Source organism: Schistocerca nitens, chromosome 4, assembly GCF_023898315.1.
Source record: "Schistocerca nitens isolate TAMUIC-IGC-003100 chromosome 4, iqSchNite1.1, whole genome shotgun sequence".
In the NCBI taxonomy this organism is placed as follows: domain Eukaryota; kingdom Metazoa; phylum Arthropoda; class Insecta; order Orthoptera; family Acrididae; genus Schistocerca; species Schistocerca nitens.
Genome location: NC_064617.1, coordinates 69,738,843 through 69,759,874, shown reverse-complemented (window position 1 = coordinate 69,759,874; position 21,032 = coordinate 69,738,843). Strand labels below are relative to the sequence as shown.

Genomic DNA, 21,032 nt, shown 5'->3' with positions numbered 1-21,032 from the left:
TCACAGTGAAGAAAAACTTCAGAATTTCCTCTCCAACCTCAACTCCTTTGGTTCCATCAGATTCACCTGGTCCTACTCCAAATCCCATGCCACTTTCCTTGACGTTGACCTCCACCTGTCCAATGGCCAGCTTCACACGTCCGTCCACATCAAACCCACCAACAAGCAACAGTACCTCCATTATGACAGCTGCCACCCATTCCGCATCAAACGGTCCCTTCCCTACAGCCTAGGTCTTCGTGGCAAACGAATCTGCTCCAGTCCGGAATCCCTGAACCACTGAACCATTACACCAACAACCTGACAACAGCTTTCGCATCTCGCAACTACCCTCCCGACCTGGTACAGAAGCAAATAACCATAGCCACTTCCTCATCCCCTCGAACCCAGAATCCCCCACAGAAGAACCACAAAAGTGCCCCACTTGTGACAGGATACTTTCCGGGACTGGACCAGACTCTGAATGTGGCTCTCCAGCAGGGATACGACTTCCTCAAATCCTGCCCTGAAATGAGATCCATCCTTCATGAAATCCTCCCCACTCCACCAAGAGTGTCTTTCCGCCGTCCACCTAACCTTCATAACCTGTTAGTTCATCCCTATGAAATCCCCAAACCACCTTCCCTACCCTCTGGCTCCTATCCTTGTAACCGCCCCCGGTGTAAAACCTGTCCCATGCACCCTCCCACCACCACCTACTCCAGTCCTGTAACCCGGAAGGTGTACACGATCAAAGGCAGAGCCACATGTGAAAGCACCCATGTGATTTACCAACTGACCTGCCTACACTGTGATGCATTCTATGTGGGAATGACCAGCAACAAACTGCCCATTCGCATGAATGGACACAGGCAGACAGTGTTTGTTGGTAATGAGGATCACCCTGTGGCTAAAGATGCCTTGGTGCACGGCCAGCACATCTTGGCACAGTGTTACACCGTCCGGGTTATCTGGATACTTCCCACCAACACCAACCCATCCAAACTCTGGAGATGGGAACTTGCTCTTCAATATATCCTCTCTTCCCGTTACCCACCAGGCCTCAATCTCCGCTAATTTCAAGTTGCCGCCACTCATACCTCACCTGTCATTCAACATCATCTTTGCCTCTTCACTTCCGCCTCGACTGACATCTCTGCCCAAACTCTTTGTCTTTAAATATGTCTGCTTGTGTCTGTATATGTGTGGATGGATATGTGTGTGTGTGCGAGTGTATACCTGTCCTTTTTTCGCCCTAAGGTAAGTCTTTCCGCTCCCGGGATTGGAATGATTCCTTACCCTCTCCCTTAAAACCCACATCCTTTTGTCTTTCCCTCTCCTTCCCCTCTTTCCTGATGAGGCAACAGTTTGCTGCGAAAGCTTGAATTTTGTGTGTGTGTTTGTGTGTGTTTGTGTGTCTATCGTCCTGCCAGCGCTTTCGTTCGGTAAGTCACATCTTCTTTGTTTTTAGATATATTTTTCCCACGTGGAATGTTTCCCTCTATTATATTGTTAAATAATTTAGTTAGATGTGAATGTGTTGAGGTGAACTTCTTTAACCAGAAATTTGCTATTTTATCATTTCCAGGGGCTTTCCAATTGTGAGTAGAATTAATTGCTTGGGTGACTTCATGTTGCAAAATTATCACTTCAGGCATTTGTGGTATCATCTTGTATGTGTCTGTTTCTGCTTGTATCCAAAAACAGACACATACAAGATGATACCACAAATGCCTGAAGTGATAATTTTGCAACATGAAGTCACCCAAGCAATTAATTCTACTCACAATTGGAAAGCCCCTGGAAATGATAAAATAGCAAATTTCTGGTTATTATTATTATTATTATTATTATTATTATTATTATTATTATTTATTCTTACCAGTTTTTGTGGAAAGGCCTCCTCAAAGTGGTGGATAATTTTGTCAAGAAATATGTTGAATTTCATGTTGACGTCATTGGCTGTGTACATCTATGTCCACTTTTCTTTACTAAGGAGGGCATTTAGCTTGTTCGAGTTCTCTTGGGTGAAAAACCTTCGTAAAGTTTTAGGTGGGACTGAGTTTGAGGTATCATGCTAACATCGACCTTTAGAATGACAGCTTGGTGGCACTGAATCCTGCATTGTATACTTCTAGAGTTGGGTTAAGTTTATTTCTATTTGCAAAAAATTGATCTAGAACTGTCTTGGATGTGGTTGTTATTCTAGTGGGCTCGTTTACAAGGCCATGCAGATTATAAGTTTTTGCAATGTTAATCAATGTTTCCCTGTTTCTGTTGTGGGTGAGAAAGTCTATATTAAAGTCACCACATATAATCACATCCTGTTTCCACTGACTTATTTTGGATAGAAACAAGTCTGTTTGTAACAGAAAATCATTAATACTACTGGAGGGGGTACGGTAAATTGTAGCTACTATTAGATTTAGATCTGTAAGCTTTATGGCTGCACATTCAAAGATCTTGTCTGTTCCTGTTTCCTTTAGGGTAGGAAGTGGGCTATATTCAATGTGTTGTTTGATGAAGATGGCAACCCCACCATGTCCATCATTTGATCTGGAGTAGTGTTCGCACAATTTGAAGTTTGGTGGTGAGATTAATTTAACTACATCAGTGCAGAGCCAGTGCTCTGCTAGGCATACTACTGAGATATCACTGAGTTCACTGGTCAGCAAAATGCTTAAGTCATCAGTTTTGTTGCTCAAGGATTGGACATTGTGATAATAGATTTTCAGATCTGAGTGGGGTTTACTCAGGGTAAAAGTCATATTTACTGTGTCACTGACCTTTAGTTTAAATTGTGCTGTATTCCAGGTATGTTGACTTCTGAGCAGTTGTGCTGGTTCTGTTGGTTGTCCTTAGCAGCCGACTCTACTGTACTCCTTTCTCCTGTTCTTATCGATCATTCCCTAATGCTCCCTCTGAAACTCCCTATAACCTCTGGTTCTTTCAGTTTATTAAAGTCCCATCTCCTTAAATTCCTACATTTTTGCACGAAGATAAAGTATGAGAAATTAAGACTCGTATGGAGGCATGTAGACAATTTTTTTCCCCTCACTCCCTCATTCCCTGTGAGTGGAACAGCAAAAAGAATGATTCATAGTGTTCCAGGGTATCATCCGCCACACACCGTATTATGGCTTATGGCATATGTATGCAGATGAACTAAATCCCACTGCAGTTTTTCAGGTAGTCTTCTGTTCAGCGCATCTATTTGTGTCATTTCATCAAAAGGTTTATCTAAATGTATTAATTTTCTCAATTGATCTTTACAAAATGCTTTTATGGTGCCCACTCTCCCTCTGAAAATAGGTCCATTTAAAAATTCAGATTTAATCCTCCCCTGTTCAGATTCTGACCAAAATTTGTTTAAGAAGCGTTTCTCAAAATTTGCAAAGGTTTCCCACTGATCAAAATTTTGGTTAGCCCAGGATAGGGCCTCCCCTTCAAGAAATTTTTTGACAAATTTAATTTTTGAATTATCAGACATTCCTGGCATAAAATTGTCCTTGCAATGGTGCAAAAAATCAACTGGGTGCAAATCATCACAAGGAAAACTTTTCACTAACAGGTTCGACCATACTGGTGCATGACTGTGCAAATTTTTGTTAGCAACATATTCTTCAACTTGATTTATTTTAGTTTTTAATGTGTCTAATTTATTGGTAAGATTTGATTCTAAACTGTCAACCTTTTTCTCAACACTCCTGATTGCATTAACATTGTTTACTTTCAAGTCATTTTGCATCTAGTGATTCATTTTCATTTTGAAGTTCCTGAATTTCCCTGGCTCTGTTACTATTTTCAACAATGAATTCAATGTCAAAAACAATTACTTTTTTCTCCACATTATCTACCCTCGATTCTATTACCTTTAAGTTACCTTCCAGTGTATTTTTGACCTCGGTTAACTCAGTTTTTATTAAATTTAATTGCTTATTCAAATTCTCCCCTAACCTTTTGTCAATTTCGGCCCTTATTTCAGATTTTAAATTATTTATATTTTCATTTTGCCTACTCAAAAGCTGCATAATTAACTCTAGCCTATCAAGTTTCTGAATCTCCCCCACTATTTCTTCCCCTGCATTAATTTTATCCATTATTAACCGTTAGCAAAAAATGAACCACTAGAAATGACAGTACCAAATTACAAAATTCGTTAGAATTTTTACTTAACTTTTAGCTGAAGTCTTCTCCGTCGGAATCCAGTCGTAGTGCTTATTTTAAATCCTTTGTCATCCCATTGTTTTTTGCGTCCATTTTTCGTCCTGTGGTTGTCTTCTTAATATTTGATTGTCAGGTTTTTGTCGATATTTTTCATAACAGATTCACTATGCACTTTTCCTGAAACACATCTACAGTTAATTTTTGAATATTTAGTGCTGCCTATCCCGGCAAGAGCACCCACATTCTAACAACCCTACCTCAACAAAGGTCAAATTTTATTAATGATTGTGGTGTTGCTCATGCTGCTAAATACTGCATTTTCGGGCAACAACAAAGTTATTATGTGGCAGGTGTCATTAGAGCACAGTTAATACAGTCATTTCATGTAATAATGAATAAACTGGGCACTCATCTTTTCGTGTTTCCCACGCTGGTCTCGTAAAATCATGGCTCAATCGTCAAAAATCTAGGTGGTGATGATTCCAAGCTCGGATGCAAAGAGGCCTAGGTTTTATTCTGCTATATTCAAAAGTTTTGTAGATGTGTATCACAAACCATTCTTGAAGATTAAACCTTTGAAAGTTAGCACAATGGTGATGTAAAAAAAGTAATCAGCACTCCGAATTTAAGTTACACTTCCTTTTAATTGCTTTCATTGCAATATCGTGTAACACACAAAGCATCACTTCACAATACAAAACATACTTGAAAACATCTTCCTCACTGTTGAAGTTCACATTTTATAAGCTGACTACATTATGCGTCTTTCCAACATGACGTCCAAGACATGACTTTTTTTAAGGTCCGGCACTCTAACAACTAATAATCGCTTACACGCCCAAAAATCAGAGTTACATGTACGTCAAAGATCATTGTGACAAAAGAAAGAATACACATAAGGATAATATCATAGCAACATAAACATATCGATGTATCAAAGTACCTCTACATTAAGGAAATCAAATCTGAATGTTGTCTCAGATATATGTCAGTTCCAACTACTTTGCAGAAACACATTAGAATATTGCTGGTATCGAGAGGTTGAGTTGAGGTGCCATAATGGTTACATAATTCAAGTACCATTACACACTGTACCCCCATTATGATCTTTTCTCCTGCACCCCTCCTGCTCCATGCACCAACACCTAGTTGCCACTGACGACAGCAACTATTTTCACTCTTTTATGATCACTTGTGTAAAGTACACTTGTGAAATGAAATTCCTAAACTCAAATGTCCTTTCTATGAGAGCTATGACAAGGATAGTGAAAGATTATAAAAAGAATCTACAACCAAGTTATTTAATGAGTACAAGGTTAGTAAGTTGACATATGGACATAAAAAAAATAAAAGACAAGTATCCAAAAATTGTATATCTAAGTGTAATTCTATGAATGGATCAACAAGTCATAAAACCATGAAGCTTCCGACAAACTCAGATCTGGATGATCCTGTTTACAAGTGGTTTACACAAAAACTATCACAAGGAGAACCTACCACTACTCCCATTCTATGTGAGAACACAATTCAATTTAATGAAAATCTTGGAGGTTCATCAAATTTTAAAGCAGGAATGGGCTTTTTAAAATGTTTTAAGTCAAGATACAGCTTTCATGAAGTTCAAATACAAGGAGAAAAACTGTCTGCTGTTTATTCAGCAGCTGATTCTTTCAAAATCAGACTAAGAGCCTTTCGAGGGAAGAAGATTATGCTCTCACAAATGTTTACAGTGATAATGAAACTGGACTCAGCTGGAAAGTTTTTCCAACAAAAACTCTTGCTTCACATATAAAATTAACAGCACCTGGCCCCAAAATAAGCAAGGATCGTGTTACAGCTTACGCTTGTGCTAATGCTACTGGTAGCCACTTGTTGCCCACGATCATCATTGGTATAAATAAGAAACCTCTTTGTTTAATTGTGTCAAACATGTTAATATGTCTCTGATGCCTATTGTTTATGCTTCACATAAGGGTGCCTGTATGCACAGTGCAATTTTCATGGAATGGTTTATGGCAGTTTTTATGCCCTTTGAAATAGTTAAAAAATGACAATAGCAAGAAAAGATTATTGTTCCTTGACATTGCACAAACTCATCCATCATGTAAGCTCATAAATGAAAATGGTGGGTTCATAAAAGTGATGTTTTTCCATCTAACATACCTCATTATTACAGCCCATGGATATAGGTGTTATGGAGACTTTTAAACAGTATCACAGAAAATAATTTTTGTGTAATTTATTGTTAGAAAGAGAAGATCACGTTGAAGAAAATCTGTTAAGAAATAATAAAAACATTGGTTGAAAGATGCTTCCTACATTATCAGAGCAGAATGGTTTAGTGTAAAGGAACCAAATTTGAAAAAAATAAAAGTAAAATAAAATTGTGAGTATTGTGAAAAGTTCTCAGTGTGTAATTGAAAATGACAAACAGAATAGTGTTTTAGAAATGCTCAATATGCTAAAAGAGCTCAAATGCCTGATGTGATGAAGATGATAGTCAAGAATGGATGAGTGTTGACGGTGCAGATCCAGGGCATCAAATTGAGCAGGGTAGTGAACTGATCTGGCCTTGTAATATTTACCAAAATGGGTTTGCTGTGCTGGTACTGTGAACGGCTGAAAGCAAGGGGAAACTACAGCCATAATTTTTCCCAAGGGCATGCAGCTTTACTTTATGGTTAAATGAATATGGAGTGCTCTTGGGCAAAATATTCCGGAGGTAAAATAGTCCCCCATTTTTGTCTCCTGGTGGGGACTACTCAGGATGACATTGTTTTAAGAGGGAAAAAAAACAAAAAACAAAACAAAAAATATAAACAACTAAAAAAAAAACAAAACGGCATTCTCGGACTGGAGCATGGAACGTCAGATCGCTTAATTTGGCAGGTAGGTTAGAAAATTTAAAGAGGGAAATGGATAGGAAAGTGGCAGGAGGAACAACACTTCTTGTCAGGTGAATATAGGGTTATAAGTACAAAATCTAATAAGGGTAATGCAGGAGTAGTTTTAATAATGAATAAAAAAATAGGAGCACAGATAAGCTACTATGAACAGCATAGTGAATCCATTATTATAGCCAAGATAGACATGAAGTCCATGCCTACCACAGTAGTCCAAGTTTATATGCCAGCTAGTCTGCAGATGATGAAGAGATTGAAGAAATGTATGCTGTGATGAAACAAATTATTCAGATAGTTAAGGTAGACGAAAATTTAATAGTCAGAGGGACTGGAATTTGATAGTAGGAAAAGGAAGATAAGAAGAAGTAATAGGTGAATATGGACTGGGGGCTAAGGAATGAAAGAGGAAGCCACCTGATAGAATTTTACACAAAGCATAACTTAATCATAGCTAACACTTGGTTTAAGAATCAAAAAAGGAGGTTGTAAATGTGGAAGAGGCCTAGAGATACTGGACAGATTATATAGTGGTAAGACAAAGATTTAGGAACTAAGTTTTAAATTGTAACACATTACCTCTGATCACAATTTAATGGTTATGACCAGTAGATTAAAAATGAAGAAACTGGAAAAACGTAGGAATCTAAGGAGATGGGACCTGGAAAAACTGAAAGAAACAGAGGTTGTAGAGAGTTTCAGAGAGAGCATGTGGGACGATTGACAAGAACAGGGGAAAGAAATACAGTAGAAGAAGAATGGGTAGCTTTGAGAGGTGAAATAGTGAAGGAAGCAGAAGATCGTTGCTAAAAAGATGAGGGCTGGTAGGAATCCGTGGGTAACAGAAGAGATATTCAGTATAATTGATGAAAAGAGAAAATATAAAAACGCAGTAAATGAAGCAGGCAAAAAGAAGTATAAAAGTATAAATATTTCAAAAATAAGATCAACAGGAAGTCAAAATGGTTAAGCAGGGATGGCTAGAGGACAAATGTAAGAATGTAGAGGCATATATCACTAGGGGAGTGATAGTTACTGACTTCTGGAAAATTAAAAGAGATATTTGCAGAAAAGAGAACCACCTGTGTGAATATCAAGAGCTCAGATGGAAAACCAGTCCTAAGCAAAGACGTGAAAGCAGAAAGGTGGAAGCAGTAAATAAAGGGTCTATAAAAGGGTGATGTCCTTGAGGGCAGTATTATGGAAAATGGAAGAGGGCTTAGATGAAGATGATACTGCCTGAAGAATTTGAAAGAGCACTGAAAGACCTAAGTTGAAACAAGGCTGCGGGAGAAGAAGAACATTCCATTAGAACTACTGATAGTCGTGGGTGAGCCAGCCATGACAAAACTCTTCCATCTGGTGAGCAAGATGTATGAGACAGGCGAAATGCCATCAGACTTCAAGAAGGATATAGTAATTCCAATCCCAAACAAAGCAGGTGTTGACAGGTGCAAAAATTACCAAACTGTCAGTTTAATAAGTCGTGGCTACTAAAGAGTAACACCAGTTCTTTACAGACGAATGCAAAAACTGGTAGAAGCTGAGATTGGGGACAATGAATTTGGATTCCATAGAAATATTAACAAGCAAGGTAATACTGACCCTATGACTTATCTTAGAAGATAGGTTAAGCAAAGGCAAATCCACATTTCTAGCATTTGTAGACTTAGGGAAAGCTTTTGACAATGTTGACTGGAATACTCTCTTTAAAATTCTGAAGGTGGCAGGAGTAAAATACAGGCAGTGAAAGGCTGTTTACAATTTGTACAGAACCAGATGGCACTTATAAGAGTTGAGGGGAATGAAAGGGAATCAATGGTTGAGAAGGGAGTGAGACAGGATTGCAGCCTACCCCCAATGTTATTCAATCTGTATATTGAGCAAGCAGGAAAGGAAACGAAACAAAAATTTGGAGTGGAATTAAAATCCATGGAGAAGAAATAAAAACTTTGAGGTTCACCGATGACATTGTAATTCTGTCAGAGACAGCAAAGGAGCTGGAAGAGCAGCTGAACAGAATGGACAATGTCTTGATAGGAGGATATAAGATGAACATCAACAGAAGCAAAACGAGGATAATGGAATGTAGTCGAATTAAATTGGGTGATGTTGCGGGAATTAGATTAGGAAATGAGAAGCTTAAAGTAGTAAATAAGTTTTGCTATTTGGGGAGCAAAATAACTAATGATAGTCGAAGTAGAGAGGATATAAAATGTAAACTGGCTATGGTAAGGAAAGTGTTTATGAAGAAGAGTAATTTGTTAACATCGAATATAGATTTAAATGTCAGGTAGTCTTTTTTCTGAAAGTATTTGTATGGAGTGTAGCCATGTATGGAAGTGAAACATATGGATGATAAATAGTTTAGACAGGAAGAGAATATTAGCTTTCAAAATGTAGTGCTACAGATGGATACTGAAGATTAAATGGGTGGATCAAATAACTAATGACGAGGCACTGAATATAATTGGGGAGAAGAGAAAGTTGTGGCACAACTTGACTAGAAAAAGGGATTGGTTGGTAGGATACATTCTGAGGCATCAAGGGATCACCAGTTTAGTATTGGAGGAAAGCATGGAGAATAAAAATCATAGAGGGACTCCAAGAGATGAATACACTAAGCAGATTCAGAAGGATGTAGGTTGCAGTAGTTACTCAGAGATGAAGAATATTGTATAGGATAGAGTAGCACGGAGAGCTGCATCAAACCAGTCTTTGGACTGAAGATCACAACAACAGTAAAATTGTAAACCTCATCACTGAACTAGTGGTGTGCAAAATGAAGCTGAAAATATACTGGCTGTATCTGAAGTGTTTATGTGTTTGTCTGTTTCCTTGCAATGGTTTGAAGCTCAAGATGAAAGTGACAAGCATCAGATATCTGTCATGAAATAAAAATGCCTGACTTAGCAGCTTATAAGCAGTGGGCTTGTTTCAGCAGATCAAAATTAAGGATATTTGCAAGCATTAATTCTACACTTAGGTACTGTACATGCAAAATACATATGTATTACATATTTTTTGTTTACTAGGCTGTAATATATACATTCCTACTGTACTTGCCATTGTAATAATGGAAGAGATTCATGTTATGGTCAATACATGTAGTTATTATTGGGGTAAATTGATAAATAAAAATATACCAGTTCTGTTACCCAAATAAACTGGTTTTCGAAAATCTCCTCCCCCTCTCCTCCCAAGTCAATTCAGATAATATACATTGTTACTTCTGAAAAGATAGTTTACTTTATATTGGATTTTGTTATTATTTAGAAAGAGCCTGTATTGCACTGACTTTGTTGTTGATGCACAACAATCTTGTAATATATGCTTCAGGATTAATAAAAAATAACTGACTCTGAATGTTTAACCAGACACAGTGAGCCAGCAGACTTCCCAGTTTCATTGCGAAACCAGGATGGAAATTTAGATCCTCAGAAACTTAAAGAATGGGCAGAGAAGTCTCATTTGGATCCTAATGATCCTAGAAATGCTTCATTCTTTTATTTTTTGAAGGTAGGATGCCATTTAATATGCAGTGGCTAATTTTTATTTCATTTTTATGTTATTGTAATGTCCTTGGATTATTATAATTTAAATTATTATGTGGGAGAGGGTTATCAGGAATTAAAATTTTTCCAACTAATTTTCCTGTTGATATTGGAATAAATAAACCATTATATTTTAGTAACATTATGCTTTTCTACTTAAACTCTTACCCTTCTCTTCATTGTATTACTATCCTATCTTATGCACATGAGACTTTAAGCAGGCATTTGTCCTTTATCAACAGTATTTTAAAAAGTAAGTAGGGTACTTTACTTTTTGACCATTGCTTCAAACTTCAGATTAAGCCAGCTTAATCTCTGGATGATAGGTGAGACACCTTGCTTTAGCCTTGCAGACAGACCATAATGTAAATGAACTAAATTATTCTAGCATCTTTGAATGTGTGTATCTATCTTTTCACGTAATTAAAGATAATTTTAATTTCAAAATTGTTAAAAGGCAGACTTCTTCATGAAGATAATTGGTAAGAAAACCTATAATATATGGGTCTAAAGTCAATATCATTCCCTTTTTTGTCAGTTTCTATAAAAAGCATTTTCATTTGTTATTGTTTAAGTGTATTTCATCTCTTTTGTTCAAATATTAGCTCATGATTGGTCTTTATGTCATAATGGCATACTTTACTTCTACATTTTCTTTGTAACAGAATACAGATGAAACTTCATGCAGAGAAAATTCATATTTTCGGCTGGACCCACTGCAATCTGAATTTGACTTCTGCACAGCAGAAGAGTTAGACAGCAATCCACGTCTTCGATTACTTAAGCTCAGGGATCGTGGTGAACCTGAATTTCGTGGTTTACGTCTTGTTCCACTTCGTGAGAAGGAAATATTGCCTCAAATATTTGTGGTAAGCCGGACCTGTATGCACTACAATGTTTATGACAACTAATTTGTATATGATATGTACTTTCTTTTTTATGATTAAATTTTTGTAGCTTGACAGGTACACTTTGTTTTGCTTATTTAGCTGGCAAAGTAATAGCAAGACCAGTAGAAATTACCTGATCATGTGGTAAAGGAAGGGATAAATACAAATAGAGAAAGTATCAGCTCTGTTGTTACTTTAGCAGTTACCCTTCCATCAGGTGCATTTTACCAACCATTTGATTATGCTCCTCCTGTGTAAACCATTCGTTATCGTATATAAAATGAAAAAGTATGGAATTATGGGTAGCGCTTTAGAGTGGTGTAAGTCATATCTGACTAGAGTTGTAAAAGTATCATAGGCTATCATAGAACAACACAAATAAGCATAGACTGTGGCAGTTTTCCTGGTATTTTTGGTCAGTTAAGTTCCTACACAAATTACCTGTACATTAGGCGTGTTGCGTACATATCAGACATTATGTCATAACGATTGCATTCTTTATGTATGTGGTTAGTGTCTTACTAGATTCACCTGAAAATGGTAAGCAGTGAATTGTCTAGACTGAGTGAAGATATATAAAGGGCAGGGTAACGTATGGAAAAATTTTGCTCTACATAGTTATCCTCTTGTCTGTTTCTTAAGAGTGAACAGTATTTATTGCAAAACTGAAATTGTCAGTGTTTAACTCAGTTTTTATTAAAAAACTGTTGAGCTATAAAGTGAAACAGGGATGTTGTAGTAAAAATAAAGAAAACATTACAGAATTTTCATATATCACTTGAAAATGCAATTTCCCCAATCAAAAGGAAGAATAAAAAACTGTAAAACATAAATACATTAAACACTGCTTTAATACTTCATTTAACTTATATGAAAGATGTTTCTGGTATTTATAAACAACTTTTGCATTTAGTAATAATAAAAGGAAACTCTTGCCTTTGATCATGATGAACATTCTGTTGAGTACAAAATAACAACAATAATTATATATTTTTATGTTTATGCATATAAATTTTACTTGCATCAAAGTACTGTAATTGTTTTGGTTACGTAAAAGCACAGAAGTTACATGATTGACTAATTTTTTTATTACTTACAAAATACAATTTATATTCTATAAGGATATAAAATACACAATGGACAAATACTGAATGATGTGTGGTTCTAATTATGTGAAAAACTATCAACCAGGCAAACGGGGGAGGGGGGGGAGGAGGGGGCAGTGATTGGCTTTTGGCTTACAGCTTCTGTCTTACACATTCATTTATGTTTCTTTTTCCTTCCCTGTCACTGCCACCAATACTACCAGTAATCCTACCATTTACTATATCATTACTATATCATTTGTGCACTGTACCAAAACTACCAAACCATAGTTTTGATAGAGTGCAATTCTGTATCTGACAGAGAGAAAGAAACAGGTTGTCATAACATTGAGTGAAGGAAAGTATCACTCAAAATTGAGAACTATTTCACAGGAGGTATCACAAGGCTCAATCCTAGATCCAATCATCTTTCTTTTTTACATAAATTTCTTACCCATAAATTATCAATCATTGTTATTTGCTGATGACATGTTCATACTGATAGAAAATAAAAATGCAGAACAAATTCCTGAAAGAGTCATAAATACTCCAGAAAAACTACCGTAGATGCACGGTTCCATCTAATGGCCTAAAAGTAAATGTTTCAGAAATGCTGCTGATAAAATTTGAGACAAAATGATCTAAAATAAATTATATTTAGATTATTCAGAAAAGTGAGGAACTAAATGAAGCAGGACATGTAAATTCTTAGGAATGCAATTGGACAGAAATCTGCCATGGTCCTCCCATACAGATTATCTAAAAACTAAATCAAACAGCCTGACATTTGCTATGTTATACTTACTCAATGTAACTGGAATAGACAAAAAATAGTTTACCATAGTTACTTTGAAGCAGTTGTGAGACACGGTGTTGTCTTTAGCAGAAATACTAGCAACTGACAATAATATTACCTTTATAGAAGAAAATCATCAAAGATATGTACAAAGCAAAGCCAGGAAAATCTTGTCAGCCACTATTATGAGACCTAAATATACTAAGTGTTTGCTCATTGTAGGTATGTGATATAATTCTCTTTTCAAATCATAATTCTGAACTGAATCTTCCATATAACTTCCAGCACAAACATTAAGCTATGAACAAAGAATATTTCATGCTTTTCCATCAATCCCACAATATATGGGAATTAAAATATGCAACAAGTCAAAAGAAACAAATTTCTGAATTGGAGGAACTGAGTTGACGAAAAGAAAATTATGCAGTGCTCTGGTGCAGAAGTGCTATTACTATGTTGAGGAATTTTTTAATGCTGATCTGGACATTTAAGCTGTATAAGTATTCAGATTTTGTAGTATATTGCAATAAATATTGTATTTGATGTGTAATCTGTTACAGTTAAATGAGACAATAAAATCCTGATTATGCTTGTCAATCTTCATTTTTTCTCCTTCTCTTCATTCTTACTTTCTGTCTGCATTTTGTATCACACTCATAAGTTATCGGGTTATTGTATGTCATTGCTGTATTTCATTGTTCATTTCCAACCTATTCTTTCCTGGTGTATCTCTTTTTCTGATTGCAGACTGGGTTTACAACCATAAATAAAACTAAAAAATTAAACTAAGGTCTTTCTCTCTCTTTGATTGTATATTATTCCATCTTTATCAGATATTTAGTTATTTAGTAACATTTTACTGTCTTTGTTGGACTGCTTTAGTCAATTTTGTAAGAACAGTTTTTAGTTTAGTATTGGCCCAGTACTCCTTCATTCACTTAGATCTCAACTTTCTTTCTTCATCTGAAATCACCCTTCCCATTATTTGCTTGTTTAATCTGGTTTATAGCTTGATACTGCTGTGGAAAAAATTACTTTTGTCATAGTGTTAGTGATGCACTTTTTAATTCTACACTCAATATTTTTTTGACAACTCACATGAAATGTTTTATATCATTATAACTAGGGTTGGCCAATGTTGACCATCATCCATATGATTGAAAGTAGCATCAGATTATCACAAAGTTAAGTCTGGGTTTCCCAAATCATTGCCTGCTGATCATTTGAGTGGCATGAGAACATTATGGAGATACTCGACAAACTCCAAGAAAGGTCTTGTACACCACAAAAAGGTTTGCTGTTGAAATTTCAAGAGTGTACATTCTGGGAAGAGTCAGACAATAAATTACTCCCTCCCATATACATCATATGAAATGACCACAATGAGAAAATTCAAGAAATCAGAGCTAATTTCAAGGTTTACTGACAGTTGTTCTTCCACTGCACTATTCACGAATGGAGCAATGATGAGAGGATTATATAGTGGTACCAGAAGTACCTTCCACCATACAACATCAAGTGTCTTGTGGAGTTTAGATGTAGATGTTCATGTCCAAAGATGTTTCTCCATTATCCTCCCCATTACTGGTTGCATTTCTTTGTAGGCTGTTTTATTAGAAACTAGTCTACAATGTCCATTTTCTTAGCATTCTTTGTTAATGCCCATTCTGATTATTAGGCTGTCTTAAGTATTCTTCCTATTTGTGGAGTGTTAATTGTTTTGAAAATGGTTCCACTTCAGTATCTTATAACTGGTTGTGTAACTGTTTAGTAGTGTTTTAATTTTGTGTCTGTTGAGAGACCTTTTTTGTTGTATGTATTCTTAGTGACATATTGTGCTTTTATCGGATTGTTTATTATTTTCTGCCACATGAGATTTTCATTGAGAATTCTTGTTATGATTTCCCTAAAATTGATGGCTATTTATAAAATAACCTCCTTTTATTTTTTTAAAAAAATATGTGAATGTGTTACAGAATTTGTTCTACAATACTGTGAATGTACAGACTCTAATTTATTTTTCCACATTGTTTCCAGCAACATTTAGACATTTGTCACAACATTAGATTAGCTTTGAAGTTCTGTAACCATAGAATTCTCCCACCAGCAGCCATCTGGCATTAAATTACTATTAGCCCAAATCTTAGGTAATGAGTGAAGGCGGTGTAAAACAATGGTGCCATAGGTTCAAGAGTTGGTGAACCATTGTCCATGATGAAGAGACAAGTTGCCAACCAAGTATTTTGAATGCAGATGTAATTAATTTGGTTGACAAAACGTTTAGAGAAAATTGATGTTTCATCATCTCAGAGCTTTGTGTTCATTTTCCACAGATTAGTCCTACTCCTCTGTACAAAGTGATTAGTAAAGGTTTGGATTAATGGAAATTTAATGTCAGGTGGGCGCAGGTGGCAGAATTACATGATTGTGAAATTCCAAAGCTTGTCAAACACTACAACTAATGTTTCAGTGTGGCTGGAGACAATGTGTAAAAATTAATTAGAGGATGTACTTTCACAGTATAATAAAACAGATTCTGCAATTTTGTTCACATTTTTTAAAATAAATAAACGTTTACTTTATGAATAGGCCTCACATTTAAATATGTCTGTATTTGTGGTTTCCTGTTCTTGAATTGTGATTTTGTTTACAAATGGTGGGCTGGTTAACATAATTGTCTGTTTTTCCAAAAACCAATACATCAACCAGAACACGAGGCCACAGTAAATTATAACCAACTCAGCTGTATCACAACACACAACATTGATGCTCTATTAAAATCTAGAAAACTCAAGAACTTAACAGGGAAATTAGGTAAACAAAAAATTTTAATAGCGGGCCCATAGCAGATAAGAAATACAAGAATAATGCAAGATTAACCCAGAAAACACTGCTGAGAGGAACTAGCTCAATTTTACGACTACTGATGTTAACTATAGTGGTCGTCTCAAAATGTTTCCTGGCTGCTCCCTGTATCCTCCTCCTATATCTGTGCTTAGCACTGGCAACAGCAACTACTGAGGTACTCAGTCCACACAGCAGCTGCTGCAGTTGGAGTTCTTGAAAAAATGCATTGTGAAACAACAATCTGTGTAATGGTAAATAAATTATTTTTTTGTTTATTTTCTAAACAAGTGATGTAGGTCATAACTTTAAGAACATGTACATTCTGTTTAAATGTGTAGTTTTATTTTATGTGTATAGTTACCCAGAAATTAGCTTATCACTTACTTCTCATAGTAAACTGAAAACTATGAAACCATTTGTCTTCTGGAACCTCTTATAAGTGTTGTTTTCATGCATGTTGTTTTCTTTTATATCATAATACACCATACACAAAGAATGTGAGAGCTGAGTCATCTTTCCCCTATTTTTTATTTTATTTGAATATTGTGTTATTAATCTGCACATAAGTGTGTATTCCTATCTTAAGGATGTTTCGCAAGTTTACAATTTAAATTTTTCTTCATTTTTTCCTCTTGTCTACTGAATCTGCAGTTTGGGTGGATTGCTATTACTTCACAACAATAAATGAGTGGTTATACACTGAAGCACCAAAGAAACTGGTATAGGTGTGCATATTCAAATACAGAAATATGTAAAGAGGAAGAATATGGTGTTCTGGTCAGCAACACCTATATAAGAGAACAAGTGTCTTGTGCACTTGTTAGATCAGTTATTGCTGCTGCAATGGCAGTTTATCAATATTTAAGTGAGATAGAACATGGTACTATAGTCGGAGCATGAGTGATGGGACACAGACTCTCCGAGGTAGGAATATCAGGAATCCGGTAAAATGTCAAATCCCGGACGTTGCTGTGGCCTGAAAAAGATTCTGCAAGAACAGGACCAACAACAACTGAAGAGAAATTCAACATGACAGAAGTGCAACCATTCTGAAAATTGCTGTGTATTTCAATGCTGGGCCATCAACAAGTGTCAGCATGTGAACCATTCAAGGAAACATCATTGATATGGGCTTTCAGAGACAAAGGCCTCATGTACCCTTGATGACTGCACAACACAAAATTTTATGCCTCACCTGGACTGTTGATGACTGGAAACTTGTTGCCTGGTCGGACAAATCTCGTTTCACATTGTGTCAAGCAGACAGACATGTACTGATATGGACACAGCCTCATGAATCCATGGACCCTGCATGTCAGCAGAGGACTGTTTAAGCTGATGGAGGCTCTGTAATGGTGTGGAGCATGTGCAGCTGAAGTGATATTGGACCCCTGATACATCTAGGTACGACTCTGACAGGTGACACACATGTACGCATGCTGTTGTGATCACCTGCAGCCATTCATGTTCATTGTGCATTCTGATGGACAATTCCAGCAGGACAATGCAACACTCTACATGTCCAGAAACACTACAGAGTGGCTCCAGGAACACTCTTCTGAGTTTAAACACTTCTGTTGGCCACCAAATTCCCAAGACATGAACATTATTGAGCATATCTGTGATGCCTTGCAATGTGCTGTTTTGTAGAGATCTCCACCACCTTGTACTCTTATGGATTTATGGACAGCCCTGCAGGATTCATGGTGTCAGTTCCCTCCAGCACTACTTGAGACATTAGTGGAGTCCATGTCATGTCGCATTGTGGCACTTCTGTGTGCTCGTGTGGGCCTCACATGATATTAGGCAGTTGTACCAGTTTCTTTGGCCCTTCAGTATATACTATATAGTGTTGCATTTAGTCAGATGTCTGTTAATTTTACAACTGTAATACTATAAGAAAATTACAAATCACACAATAATATAAAATTAATTTAAGATACCTCAAAAATGTGTGTAAATACAAATTTTATGTGTATAATTGTAGGTATATTGTATTGTATATGATTTTGCTGACGAAATCCACACAATGTAAATTGTTACATGGATTAATAAAGAAATCAATCAATCAATCAATCTTAGGTGTGCTTCATAAAGGGACCAATTCTTTAAAATTTGAGTTTTACTTCTTACCTATTTTGATCACACTTTCTATTGAGATATTAGTTGGTTTTAGTTCCTGTGAGGTAATATATTTATTGCCTACAATTTCTCTCTATTTTACTGTTAAAATTGCTTATTTTGCTTCTTTACTGCTTTTTAGCTTATAAAGAATTCTTATTTTGTTCAATAGTTGTAATAGTTTCAACATTATTATGAAAGGGACAGATCGTTACTCACAATATAGACTGGATGTTAAGTAGCAATGCGTCACTTACATAATATTGTTGTTATTCCATCCTGAATTTTCCATTGTTTGTTTAGTTGTAATAGGTTAAATGATATCTTCATATAGTGGTTCCAGTTTCGTAATTTATTTCAGTGAATTGATCAGTGTAGTCCAGTTTTGTTGTATTTGTGAAAGGTAGTGTAAAACTGTCTCCAAAAAATTGTTTCTTCATTGTATACATATATTCAAGAGTATTATTTAGCAGCTTGTGCAAGAAAGATTTTAACACAAATAAGTTCATACAAATACGAAAATTTAGCTCATATCACATTTGAATGAAAATAGATAATTTCTTTCCTGAGTTCAAAGTAAAAAATGTAACTCTTTTCTGATTATTTTCAGGTTTGTGGTAGTTTTTGTTGACTCTCTGATCATCATAGAGTCAACAAAAACTACCATAAACCTGAAAATAATCAGAAAAGAGTTACATTTTTTACTTACATTTTTTACTTACTGCTTACAGGAATATGACAAACGGGTTTCTGTGGAGCCAAAGAGAAGTCATGATGAACTACCTCCAGATCCATTAGAGTCACATCGGATATGGGGTCAGAGATTTCTCCTAGATGTTCAGCAGAGGATACTACAGCAATGTCATGCTGCACAACAGAATAAGCAACCACAAGACATTGTTTCAGAGGATCAAGTTCCTGATATCAGGTATAGATATCATAATGTAATCTGTATTTGGTGTAATAATGAACTGTACAGAGATAATCTTCTTATAGTTTTTATATAGAAGTTTTTATAAGTCATATGAGGACTGTGTCAATAGCTGAATAGCTGCCAAACATGTCCCCCAAGCTGTATAGTTTTCATCTGATAATCCAGATAAAGTTAATCTCACAGTATGCTGTCAGTCCCATTTTCAATTATTTATACAACTACAAAATAATTTGGGTGGTGGTAGTTTAACAGTGAAATGATTCACTTTATAACTAGTCTTTGATTTGTGGCCTGAATAATTTGGCAACCTCTGACAATGTATAGAACCATTAATTAACTGAGCAAGTTTTCTTTTAAACAAACTTCATACAATGCAATAAAAATAATCAATTCTTGAAAATATAAAGTAATTGGATCGATGAAACATCAACTCACCAAACAGCAGCAAGAGAGCACACATATAAAGGTATCGAAGTCTTTTGAAGCTATTGGCCCCTTCTGGGAGAAAGCTTGAAGAGGAAGGAAGAGGGGTGGAGGAAAAGGTCTGGTGAGGTTATGTAAAATAGAATTAACTTCAAAGGGATATTAAACCATAAATACAAGGAAAGATTTTAAGAAATTGTTATAGGTAAATGACTAAACATAATGTAAAAAAGGTACAATATGTGAAAGACAGACTCTCAAAGCTTTTTTGAATGTGGTGCTGGCAAGTTTGTTTGAAAAAACACTGACAAAGGTGCCACTGGTGCAGTTGCTGAAAGTGTCAGCAAAACATCCAGAAAAATCATTTTGTGTGCTTGAATTTGCCCATTGTGTACCAATAGTGAGTGTGCAAAGAGCTTTCCATGGCAAGTTTCACAAGACACCACCAGGTTACAAAATCATAGTGAAGTGGACAAGAAATTTGAGGTGAGTGGTTGTTAGTGCTGAACTATCCTTTAGGCAAATGGTATGGCTGATAGTATTGAGATACACAGTTTGGAATAATGAATATTTATTAACATAACTAAACTACAACCAGCTTCTGAGAATGAATGTCCACACAACACAATAACAGAAACGTCAATCTTCAACAGTGCCTAACAGGTGCACACACCAGGATGAAGTTCATAAATGTCGAAATGCTGAGAAGCGGGGAGTATAAGTAACAGCACACTCCCACGAGGCTGGGTGCTTGTAGGTAGTTCACTAACGAGCAGCAAGGTGCTGTAATGACATGGTACCATGAGGCAATGAGTTTGTGAGCAGATACTTTGAAGCAGTGCTATCAGGAGCAGCTGATGGAAGTTCAGCATTGTACGGGGCTCACAATAAGGGGAAGGCAACACCTTGGCAGGCATTGGCAGTGGCAGTGGCATGCATTGGAGATTCTCAGTGACTGTTGGTCATTCGGATTGTGGGGCATAACTGGCTCTTGATGGGTGGAGTGCTCACCTAAGTAGGCATCCACAGAGGAGTACATGCAGGGTGTCACATGGACACATGACTGTGCAAATGAAAGTTAGTACCAACGAACGCAGCACTGTGTACCACTATCTCCGCTTCCTGTGGTGGCATAGGTAGCAGCCCCAGATGCTGTGGCAAGTGCAGGAGGCTTGGTGGTAAATTTCTCAGTGACTTTTACATTGACAAACATCTTCAGGGGTGAGGCAGGATCCAGGCCTGGCCCACAAAGTATATCCATAAGTGTGGGCACAGCCATGCATACACCTCACCCCTCCCCCTTTAAAAGAAATAGCTCAGCCATCTCAGAGATGTG

The 21,032-nt window shown here is 36.4% G+C and overlaps 1 protein-coding gene across 1 annotated transcript in view; it reads left to right on the top strand.

Annotated features, from left to right (window-relative positions):
* Nucleotides 1-21,032, top strand: part of LOC126251758 (coiled-coil and C2 domain-containing protein 2A) — a 606,935-nt gene that overhangs the window by 418,049 nt on the left and 167,854 nt on the right. Inside the window, exons 15-17 of the mRNA XM_049952374.1 lie at nucleotides 10,424-10,565; nucleotides 11,266-11,469; nucleotides 19,071-19,267. Of these exons, the coding sequence (XP_049808331.1) occupies nucleotides 10,424-10,565; nucleotides 11,266-11,469; nucleotides 19,071-19,267 (543 nt within the window). The remainder of the gene's footprint in view (nucleotides 1-10,423; nucleotides 10,566-11,265; nucleotides 11,470-19,070; nucleotides 19,268-21,032) is intronic.